This window comes from Vulpes lagopus, chromosome 23 (genome assembly GCF_018345385.1).
Source record: "Vulpes lagopus strain Blue_001 chromosome 23, ASM1834538v1, whole genome shotgun sequence".
NCBI classification, from domain to species: Eukaryota; Metazoa; Chordata; class Mammalia; order Carnivora; family Canidae; genus Vulpes; species Vulpes lagopus.
The window spans coordinates 29,826,269-29,845,742 of NC_054846.1; the positions used below are offsets into that span (position 1 = coordinate 29,826,269).

Below are 19,474 nucleotides of genomic sequence, written 5' to 3' on the forward strand. Positions count from 1 at the left end.
AAAAGATCAGAAAGGAGGAAGTAAAATTGTCATTCACACATGACATGATTGTATGGATAAAAGTACAAATAAATCTATCAAACTATTATGTACAATTTAAAAATTACAGAAAAAAAGGTCAAGTAACAGTTAAATTTTTTTTTGTTATCCCATTTGCTTTATTATTTCTGGCAATTCTGTGAATAACTAAATTTAAGCATTCGTATGCATCATTTTGTTATGCTTGCCCTCTTAGGCTATTATAGAGTTCAACAGTCTTTTTTTGAGATATAATTGACATATAACATGTCAGAGTTTCAAGTGGACAACATAATGATTCAGTATTTTTATATATTGTGAAATGATCACAATAAATTAATCTAGTTAATATCCATCACCATACATAGTTTAAATTTTTTTTTCTTGTGATGAGAACTTTTAAAATTTACTTTTAGCAATTTCCAGATACCTGATACAGTATAGTTACCATGCTGTACATTACATCCATGGGACTTGCTTTGTAACTAAGGGTTTATATCTTTTGACTCCCTTCACCCATTTTACCCACACCTCACCCTCTGCCTCTGGCAGCCACCAATTTGTTCTTTGTATCTGTGAATTTGTTTCCTTCATTTGTTGTTTAGATTCTCAACATAACAGAATATAGAGTATTTTGTCTTTCTCTGCCTGCCATAGTCCCCTCAGGGTCCATCCATGTTATAACAAATGACAAGATTTCCTTCTTTTTTATGACTGAATCATATTCCATTGTGTATATAATTGCTAGATCATATGATAGTTCTATTTTTAATTTTTTGGGGAATCACTGTACTATTTTCCCTAGTGGCTGCACTCCTGTATTGCTGGTGGAGATGTAATTAATAGAACCACTTTGGAAAACTGGCAGTATTTATTAGAGCTGTGACTCACTTCTGAGTATGTACTCAAGAGGAATGAGTAGATTATATCCAGCAAAAACATGGAACATTCATAGAAGCTTTATTCATAATGGCCTTAAATTGAAACAATTCTAATTTTCATCAATAGGAGAATGGATAAGATGTATATTTATAAAATGGATGACAACATAACAATGGAAGAGAACTGTGCCATACAATAACATGTCTTAGTCATATGAACGGCATATTGAACAACAACAACAACAAAAACTCAGAGACTGAAGAGTATATACTGTATAATTTCTTTTCTTCAGGTAGACGGGTAGATAGACAGAGTCTTAAATTACCTGTAAACATACAAATACATACTTACGGTGATTAAGGACAGAAAAATGGTTCCTTTGCCAGGGTAGAGTGGAAGTGGCATGAGGCAAGCTTTTGGGGGTGCTGGAGGATGGGAATCAATGGGAAGATGAGAAAGAATGCCCAAAGCAGTGTTATCTCCCAACTGGAAATAACCCAGATGACCCTCAGTGGTGGACTGGTAGATACATTAAACTATGTGATATTCATAAGTACAGTCTAAGATGTGGTAGTGAACTATTCCTGTAAGCAATAACACAAATCTCACAATCCTTTGAGAAAGGATTCTTTCTTTCCTTTCTTTTTTGAAATTCTTTAAATTTCAAAGAGAAAAAACATGGAACGTTCATAGGAGCTTTATTCATAATGGCCTTAAATTGAAACAATTCTAATTTTCATCAATAGGAGAATGGATAAGATGTATATTTATAAAATGGATGACAAAAAGAATTTCAAAAAGACTATGATTCTGTTCATATGAAGTTCAAAAATAAGGAAAACTATGCTATAGCTTTGGAAGTAAATTAGTTGGTTATCTTTTCAGAGGAAAGAAAGGGGTAGAGATTACGAGGAAGAAGGGTAGGGGCACTTCTGGTATAGCAGTGCTCTTGACCTGCAGGTCAGAATGTCAGCATTTGCTTTGTGAGTTTTACATTTTGCTTTACATTTACGTTTTGTGCATTTTTCTATAAGCCTGATATACTTCAAAAGAAAGAATTACAAAACAAATACCTGAAAGAGCTATAGCTACTAAAGGAGTTGCAACAGTTATACATATTTTTCTATTAAAAAAACAAACAGTTCGTTGTAAAAATGAAAAAATAATTATTTTTATATACTCCTTTTGTACTATACACTGATTTTTCCATATTAGAAAATGTTCCCTTTATAAAGTTTAAATTATTTCTTTTTAATATTTAGAAAGGCATACTTTCAAACTGAGATGCATGCATAATCCATCTTAGCTTTCTGATTCTTTACTGCTTTGGTAGCAATTTATCAGTTGTAAACATACTTTCTCCCCTCCTCCCCCAGAGATTTTATTTATTTATTTGAGAGAGAGAGAGAGATCATGAGCTGAGGGAGGGGCAGCAGACTCTCACTGAGTAGGGAGCCCGATTCAGGGCTTGACCCTGGAACCTGAGCTGAAGGCAGCCACTTAGATAACTGCGCCACCCAGGTGCCCCTGTAAGCATGCTTTTAATTTTAAAATTTTAGTTCTTTTATAAAACACATATCTTTTGGGAAAATAAGGAGCTTGTGATTCCTTATCAGGTGACAGGCAAGCTCATTAGTAAAATTTGACTCCTTCCTTTTTTAGATGCTTTACTTGCAGCAGTTTAGTTATTGATTCCCATTTTCTGGTTTGCTTTCATAACAATTCCATTTGTCACATGAGGATATGAGGTACATCTGTGGCTTATTATCTTTGCAATTTTCAATAAGAATCCTATCTACTAATCTTTCCTAGTATTCACTGAAAATATTTATCTCTAAGTAAAATTTCTTTTGTTGAGTAAAATATTCTCTATATTTTGTTTAAATAGGAGATTTTGTATTAATGTACTTGCTCATATTGTTTCTTTTTTCTAGAGAAAATCTCTTCATGAAAACAAATTGAAGAGACTACAGGAGAAAGTAGAAATCTTAGAGGCAAAGAGAGAAGAATTAGAAACAGAAAATCAGGTGTTAAATAGGTAATTGTATACATACATATCCCATGTAGTTAGTGACTTTGATATTACAGAAGTTTGATACTGAGTATAATGTACTGTTTTCTTTTAAAATTTCTCTCCTTTCCTTCTTCCCTCCCTTCCATTTCTCTGTAAGGCACTTGTTTTCTTTTACATTTAGAATTCTAAAACTGTTAGTTGTATTTCTAATTCATTATCTTTGTTGTTATTTTTTTTGGCTGAATGTTCCTTCAAACCAAAAGGTCTTTAAACACATCCCAGGCATTTATGTTATGATTGGGATTGACAGGAAAGGTCAGGAAAGTTCACTGGCTTTGGTAGACAGAAGTGGCATGAGTTCTTGCTACTGAGACAAGACAGTTGTAGCATTGCATAGTTCACAAAATGTAGCTAGAACTTTGAATCAAGACTTTTGATTTCTTGGTGTGGAAAAATATTATTGGCCCCCAGCTTCTGGTTTTTCATTTACATTACAAACATAGCTAATGATTTGCATGATGAGCATTTTTGAGCAGAGGTGATTTGCCATATTAGTGCTAGTGGCATTATATGACCTATTTCATTCAAGTTAATACAAACTTATCAAATTCAGCTAATTTTAATGGGAACTTTCATTCAGCATTGAGACAATGTCAGACTTTTCTGTAGTGGAAATTGCCAATAATATCAAGTAGTGATGTTTAATAATGTGCACTGGCCTTCTTGGGTGTAATTATTATATAATGTGGAAGTTCGTTTTTTAGAACACCTGAAGTTTATAGACTTCTGGAATTCATATCTTTTTTTTTTAAAGATTTCTTTATTTATTCATTCAGAGAGAGAGAGAAAGGCAGAGGGAGAAGCAGGCTCCATGCAGGAAGCCTGACATGGGACTCGATCCCGGGTCTCCAGGATCATACCCCGGGCTGCAGGCGGCACTAAACCACTGTGCCACCAGGGCTGCCTGTAGAGAGAGAATCTTTTTTTTTTTTTTTTTTAAGATTTTATTTCTTTATTGATGAGAGACACCGAGAGAGGGAGAGAGGCAGAGACACAGGCAGAGGGAGAAGCAGGCTCCATGCAGGGAGCCTGACGTGGGACTTGATCCCAGGTCTCCAGGATCATGCCCTGGGCTGAAGGCAGCACTAAACCGCTTAGCCACCCAGGCTGCCCTAGAGAGAGAATCTTAAGCAGGCTCCACGATGAGCATTGAATTCAATATGGGGCTCAGTCACACAACGCTGAGATCATGACCTGAGCTGAAATCAAGAGTCGGATATTTAACTGATGGAGCCACCCGGAGTCCCGAATTCATGCAAACTTTATAATACTCTATTCCAAAGTATGAAGCCACCAAATTTATTCTAAAATAAAATTCAATTTATTACCTTTTCTATAACCATTCATTTAGAAATATTATCAATTCATGATTGGGCAGCTATGGCACTGATTTATCTAGAACTTTGAGTGGTTTTGAAATTGTATTTAATTAGTGGTGTGGTTGATGGTCAGGAAATTCACGTCCAAAAGAGTGATGGTATGTAATTACAGGCCTGAAAAGTTAGCTTTATCAGCTTATCATCCCAAATCATTTTCCCCTAAAGTTGGTGGGTAGCTTCACCTGCCATCAGCTACATTTTTTAAAAGATTTGAGAGAGAGAGAAAGAGAGAGAGGAGGGAGTACATGCACATGCAGGTGGAGGACAGAGGGAGGAAGAAACTTTAGGCTTCCACTCAGTGTAGAGCCCCATGTGGGGACTCATGACCCTGAGATTGTGACCTGAGCCTAAACTAAGAGTCAACTAACTGCACCACCCAGGCACCCCCATTAGCTACAATTTTAATGATTAGGTTGAACAACATGAAATTCCCTGTAATGGACCATAAAATTTTACATAAAAATTAAATTGCCATAAAAATGGCAATTTTGTAAGATTCAACCTAGTATTTTCTCTATTTCTATTTGATTCCTCTATAAAATAAGGCACCCTTTTGGTTTAAGGAGTCTTTTAGTTTCAGGCTTCATGGGTTGGGGGAGTACAGTGGAAATGAAAGTAAAAGTATCAAGAGTTTTAATCTTTGATTAATTGGCAAATTTAAAATGAATTGATAGTTGGGGTGCCTGGTGGCTTAGTTGGTTAAGTTTCCAACTCTTGGTTTTGGCTTAGGTCATGATCTTAGGGTCACAGTGTGGAGTGAAGCTTGACATAGAGTGCAGTGTGCTCTGCTCAATCTTAAGTAGATTGTCATGCAGAGAGTTTAGAGTTTGCAGTGCTAACAGTAATGCATATGATTAAGATGTCATATTCCTATTTATCTTTCTAGATGGAATCTTATGTCTGTATACAGATAAATCTTACAATTTTGAAGTCCATTTTCTTCCAGTTTAAAATTATATTTTATGAATCATACTATTCTTCAATAGAACTATTAAATAACAAACACTTATTTTCTTTTTAAGACAAAATGTTCCATTTGAAGAATATACAAGGCTTCAAAAAAGACTGAGGGACATACAGAGAAGACATAATGAATTTCGAAGTTTAATTTTGGTTCCTAACATACCTCCAGGAGCATCCATCAATCCTGTTAGTTTTCAGTCATCAGGCACGGTTCCAGGCATGGACCTATCCTTTCCTGCTCATATGCAGGTAGGAGCACTTATGTTAGAGGAAAAAAGGCACTAACATTTCTGTAAGTTTTTACCTATTTAAATTCAGGGTTAATATCTGTAGAAATTTGTTGAATCTATTCTATCCTTTAGTGATGGTGTTGGAATGAAATCTCCTGGGCAGTTGGAAAGAAGAAACTTGACTGAGGAGTCTTTGAGTAACCTAGAGTTTATAGCTCACTCGATTACTGGCTATTACTGAGCATTTACTAATGCTCTGCGTTAGGCATTTTCCATAAAATTATTTAATCCTAACGGAAAATAGTTTGAGGGAAGGTGTTATTATTCCAGTTTACAGATGAGGAAGATGAGTCTGAGGTGAAGTGACTTGCCTCAGGTCATAGCTAGTAAGTTACAGAATTGAGTGTCAGACCTCAGTCTCTCTGATTCCAAATCCTGGGCTCATTCCACTGTATCAGGTCCCTGAGATACTGGAGGAATCAAACTGATTGGGTGATTTTCAACAAGATGAGCTGTTAATAAGTAATTATATTTTATAATGTTGTAAGCAGCAAAGATTTTAGTCACTGAGTTGAATCTCAGACCAAGTGCTTTGTTTATAATAAATTGCTTTTAAACTCCAGCCTTGGTAGAACATTGCCATGTAAGTATGTCTGGGCCCTGCATTAGTATTTTCTAATTCACTCCCTGGTGAGTTTTATACCTAGACAGAAAAGCAGACTTTGGGAGTTGCTTAAGGCTAGTGCCTGAGGCAGGGGAGAAGTGAGGACTAGTTAGTAGTCTGGCCCATGCTGCTGTCTTCTCAGACTGCTTAAATGGTCATCCTTTCCCTGCCAGATGCTGCAGGCCTGAGTGAAAGAGCCACTCAGCCTGTTGCCTAACAGTTATTTTTCCAGCCGCTTTTCTGAGGGTTTTTTTGTTTGTTTGTTTGTTTTGTTTTTTGTTTTGCTTTTAAGGAGGAACAGCATCAAAGGGAACTCTCTCTACTTCGCAAAAGACTAGAAGAACTAGAAACAACACAAAGGAAACAACTAGAGGAACTTGGATCTACGGGGGAATGATGTTCTTGGAGAAAAGGCAGATCAAAAGGGATGAAATCAGTGTGACTCAATAAAGCTTGAAGTTTTAACGTATGTGGCATTTAGATACTGTATTACTGTGTGCCTCAAGAAAAGGTACTGGCTACATGCTATGTTGCATCAGTGTCAGGATTGTAGGATTATACTAATGACAGGTCAAGCGTTAAAACAGCTCCAGAAATATTTAGGATACTTATTGGCAACCCTTTGAGAATGTTTAAAAAAAAGAAAAGAATTAAAAGAAAAACAATGAACTGGGGAATCAGGTTTTTAAATTATTTTATTAATTTAGCTTTGAAATTTTTTGGTATTTTGCCTGAAATATGCCCATGTTGAATTCCTTCTGCCTTTTTGAGGTGCTTGTTAGTAACAGGATCAGTAAACATTTTCCAGTTTACAAGAGTTCTAAACCTCTAGTTCTTGAAAAAAAAAAAAAAAAGACAATTTAAAGGTCAGCATTAAAAAATAAAACTTGAAGATCTCTAAATATTACAAAATGCTACCATTCTAAAAGCTGTGTGCACATAATTAAAGAGCTTAATAAATATTTTTCTATATTGTGTGTTTAATTTTATTTTGACCAGTGTGTATTTACCAATGCAGATGATGTCCCTGATTGATATTTTCTAGTTCATTATAAATGTTTATTTCTGTGTATCCCTAACCTCTTTTAAAGGAATTCTGCTGGAATAACTTCACGTGAACAAGGCAGAGTTGCAAGTCCGCCAAACTAAGTGGAATGTTCATTATCCAGAAGTCTTCAGGATCAAAAGTCCAGGTAGATAGATAGTGGAGGCCAGGGGTATAACTCCTTAGCATCATTTAAAAGAAACTAGATTTACCTACTACATTACAGAGCTGCTTATTTCATATATGCACTGGCACCTAGAGAATTTCCACAGAGCTACTTAGAATAAAAAAATCTATTATAACTATTATAACTAGAACATTGGAAGGGGGGGAAAAAAGACGAGCAGTCCATATTTACATCAAAATGTTTATTTTTGGATATAGACATTTAAAACATTCATCTCCAAGTACAGCTTCAATCAGGTATACAATAAGAAATAGACTTTAAATCCCTAATACAGAAAAGGTAACAGAATTAATTTTTAAATGCTGCTGTAGACACTAGTGTTAGGAAAAAAAGTTTATAAATGAATTGTTTGCACCAAAAAAATATGCAAAGAAACTTGAAAATAGAAGTTGTTTGCCATTTGTTTCTCTGGTTGCTGTTTAATATAGACCCAGTGACTGATTGTCTTCAGCACACATCTAATTTGGCCATGTACTGCATTTGGCTAATGTGATCCAAAATGTGATCTAGATAGTGCTTTTCACTGGAGGATTGACAAACACGCTACATACATTAGTGAATCTTCACACCACCTCAGTGAGGTAGGTTAGAAATATTATACAGAAATTGAGGCACGAAGAGGTAAGTGACTTGCCCAAAGTTCCCAGCAGCATCGTCCCTGGAAGAGGAGGTAAGGCTCCCCATGGGACTCGTGCCAGAGAGCTGGACAGGGACACCCTCATGTAGCATTTACTGAATACTTAGATAAAGCTGTAGCTGATCCTTTTCTTAGCATTTCTGTACCCTAAAGAAGGGAAGTCTTTTGGGCAACTCTCCTACCCTTGGCTCTCAACTGTCCTCCTGTTACTCTCTTATGAATGCCTTCACATCAAGACTGTAGAAGCCTTCAATGGGGACCAGACCTCTCACCTTTATACTTGTAAGTAACCTATTTGGTAGTATTTTTGAGGTGTGTCCATTGGACAGACAATGGTCAAAAGTGACAGGATTGGGAAGGTGCCTATCTGGGTAGTAACTGCTTGTTTGATCATTTTATTGAGGTATCACCTCTTACTCTGCCAGATATTGAGGAGCAAAAAGAATTTCATTTTCGAAGTCAAATTCACCTTCAACTGCTGATAATCCTGTACAGTGTTGGTAAATGACTTTATGATCAGTGTTTTATTTGCTACTTGAAAAATTGTCTTATCCTTGGTGCTCCAAATCCCAGATTAAAAGGTGCCACAAGGAAAGTTGAGAGTTGCCAATTACATTTTTTTTTTACTTGTAATAGAAGGAAAACACAGTGGTATTAAAATTGGTCATGAGCAGCAAAAATTCAGGAATAAAAAATCAGCAATAAAAAGACTATAGTATAACTGGATAGGGAATTCTTTAAAAAGAAAGGCATGAATAAAATGGGTATTTTGAATCCTTTCTCTTGTGAGGAATACTTTCAAAAAGTACATAGACTAAGATACCAAGTTGTATACTAATATTTTTCAGGCCTTGGGCCTCAAATATATATATTCATATATAATACTCCAGTGTGAACAGCAATTTCATGAAATGTAAAATGTATCTTTTTTTTTTTAAATCACACACAGTATTTATAACCACAGGGTTCACCAGAAATCTAAAGCAAGGAGACACGAAGTATAGAAATGTAGGATTTAGGGGAGGGAGTTACTCTTCTACAGGGTAGCTCTGATCAAAGTTTTTAGACAGAAATAAACTGACTTTTTTTTTTTTTACAATAGCCAACATGTCCACTAGCAAATACATTTAGTATGAAAAAAATGAAAAAAAGGAACACACATCAGGACACAATGGGTAAAATGCTGTTGCATTTAAATAAAGCCTCCTCACTCTCCTTGCTTTAGAGCTCCTTAAGTGAAATGGAGGTGAGCTGGATGGAGTGCAGATGGTGACCACTGAAAAACACGAGCCCTTTCAACAATGTTGCAACACTGTCAGTTTTTGGTTTAAAAACACACACACACACTCACAAATGCTAAGTGTACACACTACCAAATTCTGTGGTCAGCTTTTCCAAGAACTACTGGGGAAAGTTTGAATGCTGCAAATCCTCGAGGTTGCCCTAACATCCCCACCTTGTTTCCAAATGACTCATTTCACATTTTCTTTTGATCACTGGCAGTGTCCCCTTTTCTGCAGAGGTGCAGTGTAGCCATAAGTGCTACATAACTGCAGTTTTCAAACAAAACCTCTTTATCATTGTGCTTAAGTAAGTGGAGACTGTAGTTAACAATACTGACACTTGCTTACTGGCCCTGTATTCTCTGTAAACAAGGAGGCTGTTTGCAACAACCACTTCGACTCTATTTACAGAAAGGTTCCCACAGTATAGGCACAGGCACAGTGGTTGGTTTGCTTTCTAAAAGCTGTGCATGTGCCTTGGTCTCTAAAAGACAGTGCTCAAAGTGGAACCTATGTGCAAACTTTAAAAATTAACGACACAGAGTAGCTCAAGCAGCCATTTTCTCCCAAGTCGTCTGAAGAATTTTGCCAGATTAAGCCAGTCCCCAGAGTGCTTACATCCATTTGCATTTCTTCTTTTCATCAAATAAGACTTTTACATGCAAGAGTTGTTTCTGAGCTTCTTCCAGCCCTCGTTCTCTTTCTAGTTTATTTAGAATCTGTTGACAATTAGAACAGTTATTTTAGATATTGTGGTTTTTAGCATTACAATTCTGGGATTTTTTTTTTTTTTTTTTTTTGCATTCCTGATGCCGTGAGTGGTAAAAATCTGTATGAAACAGATGCCAACATTTTCTTCGATAATTTACATACTCACTTTGCAAGTTGTTTTTGCTAAGTCATTATCACAGGATCAACAACACTTTGGCTTAAAATAGAAGCTAGCAAGAAATACCAACTATTTGCTTACAAATATGGGGCCAGACTTCCAAGACCCTGTTTTATGCATTATGTCACAGCCATTCCAAGCACAGCAAGCATTCTGGGCAGCCAACATGCATGCAAGTATTTCTTCTTAAATGCAGCAGGCAGGGACATCCTGGTCAGCGTTCTTCATTTCCCTCCCCTCCCCTCCCCAGTGCTTCCCATCTAACCCCTGGCCCCTGGAAAGAGGGATGCTTATCATGTTTAAGGAACTCATTGCCTCTACCCTACCTTAGCGCTTCACTTGATCTTCAAGTAGCAAATGGAATTGGTGAGCTATTCTCACCATTGACATGGATAGCCTGTCCCAGCATGACTGAGTGGGGGGGAATCAGGGAAGGGGGAATTAACATATATTTGGAAACAGCGCATCTGATGACTGTGTCTGTGTGAATCCCCAAAGAAAAAAATCCAGATTAAGGAGAATTAATCATAAAGGAGAATGGTTTATTGAAATAGTTGCTTAAAGTTAGAAATATGTTATACTTTCATAGATCTATTGAACACAGTATCTAGGCAATTTAACAAGCTTAGCTTTCACTTCAGCAGGTTACAATCAAGCATAAGCTGGCCCTATTTAATAGGGCCACTACTTACTCTTCAAAGTTATCTTGAGTCAGTGTGGCTACAGACCCCGTTAACTCAAACGTAAATTCCGGCTGGTCCAAAGGTGGGCAGCATGATAAAACTATAAGAGGGGCAGCCACATGCAGGGTCTGGCTTGGTGCCAGGATCCCCCATCTCACACAGGCTTCCTGGCTTCCCTTTCTGGCCTTTAGGGATGCCAGAGCTGTCCTGAGACCTATAGAATGCTTTATAACCAAATCCTGGTGACTGATTCACATCAATTTTTTTAAATGTTATTTAAAATCTTACCTCATCAAAATATTTTACGATGTATTTGTAGATTTCTGTCAAGGCCACTTCTTCATTAAATTCATTTTCATGTTTCTTAAAAAAAAAGAAAGTCTTGTTGAGAGGATTCTCAAGTGACTTTTTTTTTTTTTTTAAGTAACCCAATATTATCTTACTTGTGCCATTTATTTTGGGAGGGGAGAGAGAGAATCTTAAGCAGCCCCCACACCTCACACAGAGCCTGATTGCAGGACCCTTGAGATCAAGATCTGAGCCAAAATCCAAGAGAAGCTGAACTGACTGCATCACCCAGGAGCCTCCCCCCTTTTTAAAAAAGATTTTATTCATGAGAGACACAGCGGCAGAGGGAGAAGCAGGCTCCCTACAAAGCGCCAGATGTGGGACTTGATCCCAGGACCCCGGAATCACGCCCTGAGCCAAAGGCAGAAGCTGAGCCACCCAGGTGCCTCGCCCCTCTTATTTCTACTTTCTAGCAATACCTTAGATTCCTGAGTTAAGAATTCTTCCATTTCCGAAGATGACAATGGAGGCAAATCCCTGATTGCTTTGTAATAAGATTTTACTTCCTCTTTGTAGGTTGGGATATCCTTGGCATAGAGAAGTTTATTAGTTGGTGCTTCCTGAAAAAAAGAGCAGCCATGGCCAAGAGTAAAAAACCATGGGGAATTTGTAACAGTACCAGTGTAGCTGAACGTCCGCCATGATTACCTCCTAGTAACAAGGCTTGGTCATGCAATGGGCCTTCATAAACGTTGACTGAATGACTGACTGCTATCTAGATAGTTCTGGTGAGTCAGTGTTCTTTTTAGGCGGATTAAATGCTAATATATTCTGCCTTCCTCTCAGAAAAGAACTAAAATTATTATTTTTGCATGATTTTGAGTTACTGTAACAATGGAACTTATTTCAATCATAGTTCATTACTAATGGTTGTAAAAAGCCTGAATTAAAACATTTGCTCTCATCCTCACCCACCAGTGAATTTTGGCATTTATGAAAGACTTGATTGTAGGTCTGATTGAGCCCTTTATATAACCATGAAAGTGGTAAGTAATTGGCAGTGGTGGATTCTTCTGCTTGTCCCTTTCATTAGATTATAAAGATCTTTCACTGTCCACAAGGAAGTACACGGTCGTTAGTATTGGGGGCTCTGATGTCTGATTTTGCAAAAGTTCCCTGTCAGCTTGAATGTTTTTATGTAATTAGAATAGTGATCATATTAACAATCAAGATTTTATTTTTCAAAGTCATTTTTCAAAAATATTAAAAAACTCTCCTACTCAGGTAAGATGGGCGAGTTAAAAATAGGTCTAATGTCCCAGTACCTTTTTAAATGTATTGAGGGCACGAATAGCCGTATTAGTGGCTGCATCACTGTGAAGGATGCCTGCACTGAGGTATTACTGAGATTTTTTTGTACTTATCAAGTAGAACTCCTAAATCATGTGATCGTGCATTCGATAAAAATTTATTTAGACTGGCAAATGTTGAATGTAAAAAGATAAAGAAGACTAGTACCTGCCTTTAAGCAGCTTATAATCTAGTTGGGGAAACAAACCTTAACAGAGTGCTTACTATGATACTAGTAATTAGTAGCAAGGTATAAAGAAAAGCACAGTGGAGTTGGACAAATCAGGGATCCTAATCACTTTGTGGGATCTTAACCAAGACTTTAACCTCTCAGAACATCAATTTCCTCATCTATAAAATAAGGGTAATAACCACCTTATGTGGTTCTTGTGATGATTACTGTGTTCTTGGTATATTTCACTTAATGAGTTAACAGCCGCCTTTTTTTTTTTTTCTAACTGTGAATGAAGCAGCATTTTAGTCTTTCATTGAATTGGTCAAATGAAGAATGGGTGTGGGCAATGTGTCAGGAATGGTCACAGAGTAGGTATATTTAGACTGATCACAGTCTCCTACAGTTTCTGGTACACATGTTTGCACAGCGAATGAATGAGTAAGTTTCACTAGACACAGGGGTAATGAGACAGAAAGGGATACAAAAACAAGTTCATGCTAAGTTTCGGAAAAGTAAAAGCTGTAACATAGAAAGCATATGGAGTTTGCCAGAAAAGAGACTTGACACCCAATCAGGAAGGGCCATGTGGCACTGTAAAGATTTTACCTGGTAGGTAATGGGAAGTATTTACAATTCTTAAGAGGAGACCTGAGACACAGTGAAAAGGAAAAGATGGGGGGATGAGACAGCTGGGGCCAGGAGACCAGTTCTGAGGCAGGTGTCCCAGTGGGGAGGGGACCAACGGATAGGACAGAATGAGAAATAGTGACCAAAGGAGTTTACCTTGAGAGACAAAGGGGATGCTAGAAAGACAAAAGTACAGACAGGTTTGTTTTGCAGAAATAGTGGTGACAGTATAGATTCAGACTAGGAGGCTGAGGCACCTGTGAAACGTCAACTGCATTTCATTCCAGGCACTCTCAATCCTTATACCAAAGGCACACTGCTCAGCATTAAGAGAGGTACAGATATTGCTCAGTTTATGCTTGAATAAGACCAAAACATCCCTTTCATATTTGGCTCTGTATTTTTATCTTTCTTTGATTTCCTGGGGCTTTTGCTCAGCAAAGAAAGCCAAAAGAAAAACAATATCGATATTTTGATTATGAATTGACGAGCTGGTGGTGGTAGAAATCTCAGGCAAGATTTTCTTCCCCATAAGCAATTTGTTATATTGAAATAGACTCTTAGGTGTACAGCTGACCCTTGAGCAGCATGGTTTTGAACTCTGTGGGTCTGCTCTTACTCTACATGGTGTTTCTTCGATACAGTACAGTAAATATGTTTTCTCGTACAGTTTCCTTACTGTTTTCTCTGGCTTTATGGTAAGAATGCAGTATATAATACCTATAACATATACAAAATATGTGTTAATTAACTGTTTATATTAGCAGTAAAGCTTCCAGTAGGCTATTAACAACTTGGGGAAGCCACAAGTTGCAGGGTAATTTCAACTACATGAAGGATTGGTACCCATCACCCCCCATTATTCAAGGATCACCTGTATTCAGATGCGATTAAGTTAGCTAAGCAAATTTCAATAGTTTCAATAGTGTCTGAAGAATGCTTTTCTAGTAAACAAAATTTATACTTTGTGGTAAAAGTATTCATAGGCAGAGTTCCTCAGTAGGATGGAGATAATCTTTTTTTAAATATATGTAAACTAGTTGAAAAATTCGGTAGCTTTTAAAGAAAAGCAAATTTTCAGTGACTACCAATGACTGTTTCTTTTTATCTTCCATGGTTTAGACAGTTGTTTATTGTTTGGATGTTTACAAGAAAAAAAGCTTGAGACTCACAGGAGTACACATAAGCAACACTAAAGCTAGGACTTACCTTCCCAAGTTGCTGCTCTGTGAGAGAAAATGCGTCCATGAATGCCTGGGCAATCACAGATAAACAGCCGTCTATGTGTGGTGTCTTCTTAATGTCAAAGACAAACTGAGGGTTCTTCAGGATGTTTACCCAGAAGCGAAGAGGAAGGCTGTTCCAAAGAGAAATCTCCTTTCAGATACAGCCCTCCGTAGGAGGCGGATGCTCTGTTTATCGCAGTTTGTAAACGGGTGTTTTTGCCCTTGTTACTGAAGTACGCACATCAGCTTTGCCAAACATACCAAGCGACAGATGGCAGCATCGCTCAGAACACGAAAGGGTTAAACTGACAAGCGCTACTGAAAGGCAAGACTAGAACAGGAGAAATGCAAAAGTGGCCACTGACAAGAATTTTCTCCAAATGGTTCTGGATTGTATTAGACGGTGGTCACCCATGAAAACGTTTGATTGTGTCTCCAGAACTTCCTCTTCTCACCCCCTCTAAGTGCCACACCCTGGCCTAAGCCACCGTTGTCTCTCAGCTGGGTTATTAGCCCCTAGAACCCCACAGTTCATTCTCCCACAACTACCAGCGATCTTCCTAACATGGGGTCAGATCATGTCTCTCTGCTCAAAACCCTCTGTGCTCTCCATCCGCCTCGGGTGACAGTCCCTGCATGGTCTGGGCCACGACCCTCATCTGCTACTCTTCACCTTATTCCTTCCAACTCCACTATTGGGCACTTCATCATTCTTCATGCATACCAGCAAGCTTGTAGTTCCGGACTTTTGCTTTTGCTGTCCATCTTCCAGAAACCGTCCTCAGATAGTTTCATGGTTTATGCCCTCTCCTCTTTCAAGACCTGACTCAAGTATCATCTCTGACCACTCTATTCTGTTACTTTCTATCCCTTCCCACCTTGTCTGCTGTACTAAACTTCTAATATACTATAATTTACCTAGTGCCATTAAAATGCAAGCCCTAAGAACACAAATTTTTGTCTATTCCATTCATTGCTATATCTCTAGCACCTAACAGTGCTAGGCACATAGTAGGTACTCAAATGAGTATTTGAATATGAACCTGGGAATCAATCATTCAGAGTCCGTTGTCTCCTTCTCAACTCTGGCCTAGCAAATTAGCTCCATCATAAGGCTGCTGGGCCTCTCCAGAGCTCCACCGTCCTGACTACTGTCCCTGCTCAGGTGCCACAATCTTCACAGTGAAATGGGAGCTTGAAGCACCCAAGCTTGGTGTGGGAGTAGCAGGACCTGGGAATAAGAGGCTAGAACACAGGATGGGAATGAGCCAGTGTAGATAGGTGGGACAGACCTGGATTAAATGGGAGAAGATGAGGCCTAGAGCTCTGGGAACTACAGATTTTAGTATTTATTAAAACAGCCTGCACACCCTCGGTGCTTGGGAGGGCTGGAGACTGCGTTGAAAACTTCTATTACACTTAGCACTGAGTTTTATTCATAGCTCATGCACAAAGTATTTCAAATAGAGATAAGGAGCTCTGTTTGTTTACTGAGAAGTTTAGATCTGGATGCCTTGCCTCAGTTTAAGGTAAAATGTTAGAAAACAAAACAAAACACAGGCTTTGGCAAATTCTCATGGTATCTAAGTACTGCACTTGATCAAATAAAAACAAATGTCTATGTAGAATCAGAATATAAACAGCTTGGTAACTGCAAAGTAAGTATTCTCTAATGGAAAAGTGTATAATAAAATCACAAAATACTAATTTCTCATCTTTTGGTCAAGCTAAATTTAACATTCCTTATAAGGTCTTTTTCATGCATTAAAGATAAAGTTTATTCTAAAGAAAAGGACCTCGGAGTAGGAAGGGTTTTGTTTCTTGTTTAAAAATAGTTACAGAGGAAGAATCTGCTTTGACATGATAGCTTACCAAGCCAAAACATTCTGATCTAGGGATAATGAATCCTTCTGTGACTACTGTGCCCTCCTTTTAGTTAAGATTCTGTCCCAGATTCTTGAAAACAGTAATCACCTACTGTTTGTTCCCACCTGTTTGTTTTCCAAATATGTACGACATCAGGATCTGTGATTTTTTTGTTTTCAGCCTGGGCATCCAAAAAGTCAAAAAAGTATTTTATAGCAAATGGGGCTCTGCTGTTGGGTAAACTCCAAATGCTTCTAAAAAGTTTTTCAAGCACAGAATGAATTGCCACCTGAAAGATAGAGAATATCAGACTTGGGAGATTTAAAAAAAAAAAAAAAGTTTTGAATACAACGGAAAAATGAAATCCCAGTTCAGAGAAGATGATGTACAAAACAGAAAAAAAACAACTTTAAGAGAAAATATGTAAAATTAGGCCAACACTCACAGAATGGGACAAGAGTCCTGAAAATCTATGCCCAGGTTTAGATTTGGTTCATCAGCTTCTTGCTGATAACATTGTTTCGTCAACAGAGAGGATATCTTAGAAATATCTCTAGCAGTTGAAATGTCAGTTGTAGGACTGCATACATAAACCAAGAAGCCACGAATGTTTAGCTTTTATTATGTTCAACCTGGAAAAAATGTTGCTCAGTTCCCAGAATTTTTTCGTTGCATATACTTCTATCAACAGGTGTTTATTGTGTACTTTTTCCAAAGCATTTGAGCGTTTTTACAAAAGCCAAATAGGCAGAGCTCTGTGGGACAGATGAGAAAATCAAGAGGCTCTGGTTGTCATCTACCGAGCTCTAAACATACCCTTTGCTATAATCTGAAGAAGCATGCCCCATCAGGAGACCAGGGCCAGGTGTAGATAATAGCATTTATAGTACTAGTCATTTGGGGTGGGGGGGAAGCGGATCACCACAGACTTCTGTTAATCCCACTAAAAGCCAGATAAAGTAAAATTTGCTTCTGACTTGGTATTCCACCAGCTTTCACATCTGACACTTATATAGGTGAACAGAATTCTTAACTTTAAAATGAAAAAAGATTGAAAAGGTTTATAGTCACTGACCTCGCCCTTCATTTATTCGTAATTCAGAGAAGGAGTTTTATTGCTCATCTTTAACAACAAGTAAACAAAAAAGAATAATTATGCCATCAACCTAAAAAATAACAATAGTGAAATGGTGGGTAAAAGGACTGGGAACAATATTAAATCCCTGATTGAAGATACGACAGTCAAAATTTGTAAAGTGCTGTTATCTTCGCAGTTTATAAAAAAAAGAAGAGGGTAGGAAGTGTTTACAATTTAAACTTTCATTTTGCTTTGCTAGAAGGCACAAGGGATTTGTAACATTTTCACACTTCAGTGGAAATTAAGTCAAACACATCATACACCCCCAAGGTAGCCGTAAAAGCACTCCCAGAACAGTAAGTGTACCTTGGTCGACAGCAGCTTTGTCAGATACATTTCTTTTACTTTGAACTTGTGCTTCCCTCGATGTCTCTTTCCTTGTACATCTTGGAATGCTTCTGAATCTGGTAAAATCTAACGGGAAGACAGAGTAGAAGCGTTACCCAAGGAGACCGTTCATGCTACAGAAGGCATCCGGGTTTAGTGGCAAGCACAAGAAAGACTGAACTCACCAAATGGCAGTGGTCTTCTGAGTATTCCACATCTGAACACCAGAGAAGGGGAGAGAAAGCAGTCTATTAAAAAAACAACCACGGGCTAATTGGCCTTGTCATAAAATGCCCTATTTGTGCTATAAACAGAAAAGGTTACTTGAGCTCTTCATAGCTACATTTTTTTCACCCTGCTGCATCTTAAGATCTCAACAATGTGAAGAGAGAATGGGCCAGAACCTGGAGTTAGGAACAGGTTCCCTATTTCTGGAAGTATTAAAACAGGCTGAATGGTCCCCTTGCTGGGGGTGGGGTAGGAGAGGTTCAAGCCTTATTAAGAGATCTACCTGGGGCACCTACTGAGTGCCAGGGGCTCCTGGTGAAAGGCAGTGATTGAGACAGACCTAGTATCCCTCCAACGGAATTTACATCCTAGGCAAGGAGAGATTTCCTACTACTAATTATACAATTATTTACAATTGTGATACAGTTTATGAAGAAGTCTATGCTGAGAAAGTAAGGAGGGTCTGTCCTATTCTGGGGGGTTTCTCAGAGAAAGGAATGTCGGGGCTGAACCTAAACGAATGGCTGGAATTAGGCAAATGGAAGAAGGGAAATGGGTGCAAAGACCCTAAGGCAGAAAGAACGCAACCCTGCCTGGGATGTGAAAGAAGGGCAAGTTGGAGCTTGCAGAGCAAGTGTGAGAGTGGCAGAGGGTAAGGACAATCCTGAAAGAAATGTGGCAGTAAAGGGAGTGGTAACTGGGGGGAGGGGGAGAGGAATTAAGGCACTAGGGTTTTTTTTGTATTAAAAATGGGGGAGACTCTAAGACCCTGAAACACTAAGGGAAAAACTGCAGTAGATGGGGAGGTATAGGTGAGAGAAGATTATCTGTGGTATAAGAATGCTTGCAAGGTTGGAAAGGATGGGATCGAAGGCACAGGTGAGACACTGGCCTTGGATGGGAGGAAGGACAACCCTGGAATGCCAGGGTTAGCACCAAGGCAGACACAGGTAAGGCGGTAGGTTTGGTCTAGATGTTGAGGGAGTTTTGATTTCTGTTTTCTTTGAAATAGAGGATCAAGTCAGCTGCTAATAGACCTGTGTGGGTCAGAACTTCAAGGAGGGAAGGTAGGATTCTGGAGAGCACAGTGTGTGTAGGCTGCACTGGGGGTCCTGGTCACGTTGGGCACCATGAATTTACAGTGACTCCAACTCTCCTCTCCTCTAGCGGCTGCCTGAGTGTCCGCTCAGAAAATGGCCAGGGGTTGGATTCATCCAGGGCTGGGGGTATGAGAGAGAGAGAGAGAGTAGGAAAGGGGGACAGGGGCAGGAGGTTTGAAGGGTTAGCAGGGGAGTGATCAAAATGATGGCTCTCA

General features: G+C 38.4%; 2 protein-coding genes across 5 annotated transcripts in view; one reads left to right on the forward strand and one right to left on the reverse strand.

Annotated features, from left to right (window-relative positions):
• The window catches only part of CEP83 (centrosomal protein 83), a 119,191-nt gene extending 112,019 nt beyond the window's left edge, over positions 1–7,172 (forward strand). For all 3 annotated transcript variants that reach the window (XM_041738318.1, XM_041738320.1, XM_041738319.1), the window contains 3 exons: positions 2,835–2,938; positions 5,376–5,565; positions 6,503–7,172. In XM_041738318.1, the coding sequence (XP_041594252.1) occupies positions 2,835–2,938; positions 5,376–5,565; positions 6,503–6,607 (399 nt within the window). In that variant the 3' untranslated portion in view covers positions 6,608–7,172. The remainder of the gene's footprint in view (positions 1–2,834; positions 2,939–5,375; positions 5,566–6,502) is intronic.
• A 436-nt stretch (positions 7,173–7,608) lies between these two features.
• Positions 7,609–19,474, reverse strand: part of PLXNC1 (plexin C1) — a 138,095-nt gene continuing 126,229 nt past the window's right edge. Inside the window, exons 25-31 of one of the 2 annotated variants that reach the window (XM_041738315.1) lie at positions 18,117–18,148; positions 17,911–18,018; positions 16,592–16,755; positions 14,584–14,731; positions 11,702–11,842; positions 11,223–11,297; positions 7,609–10,081 (exon numbers count right to left, since the gene is read on the reverse strand). In XM_041738315.1, coding sequence (XP_041594249.1) covers positions 9,977–10,081; positions 11,223–11,297; positions 11,702–11,842; positions 14,584–14,731; positions 16,592–16,755; positions 17,911–18,018; positions 18,117–18,148 — 773 coding nt within the window. In that variant the 3' untranslated portion in view covers positions 7,609–9,976. The other variant, XM_041738317.1, reaches the window with a different exon arrangement.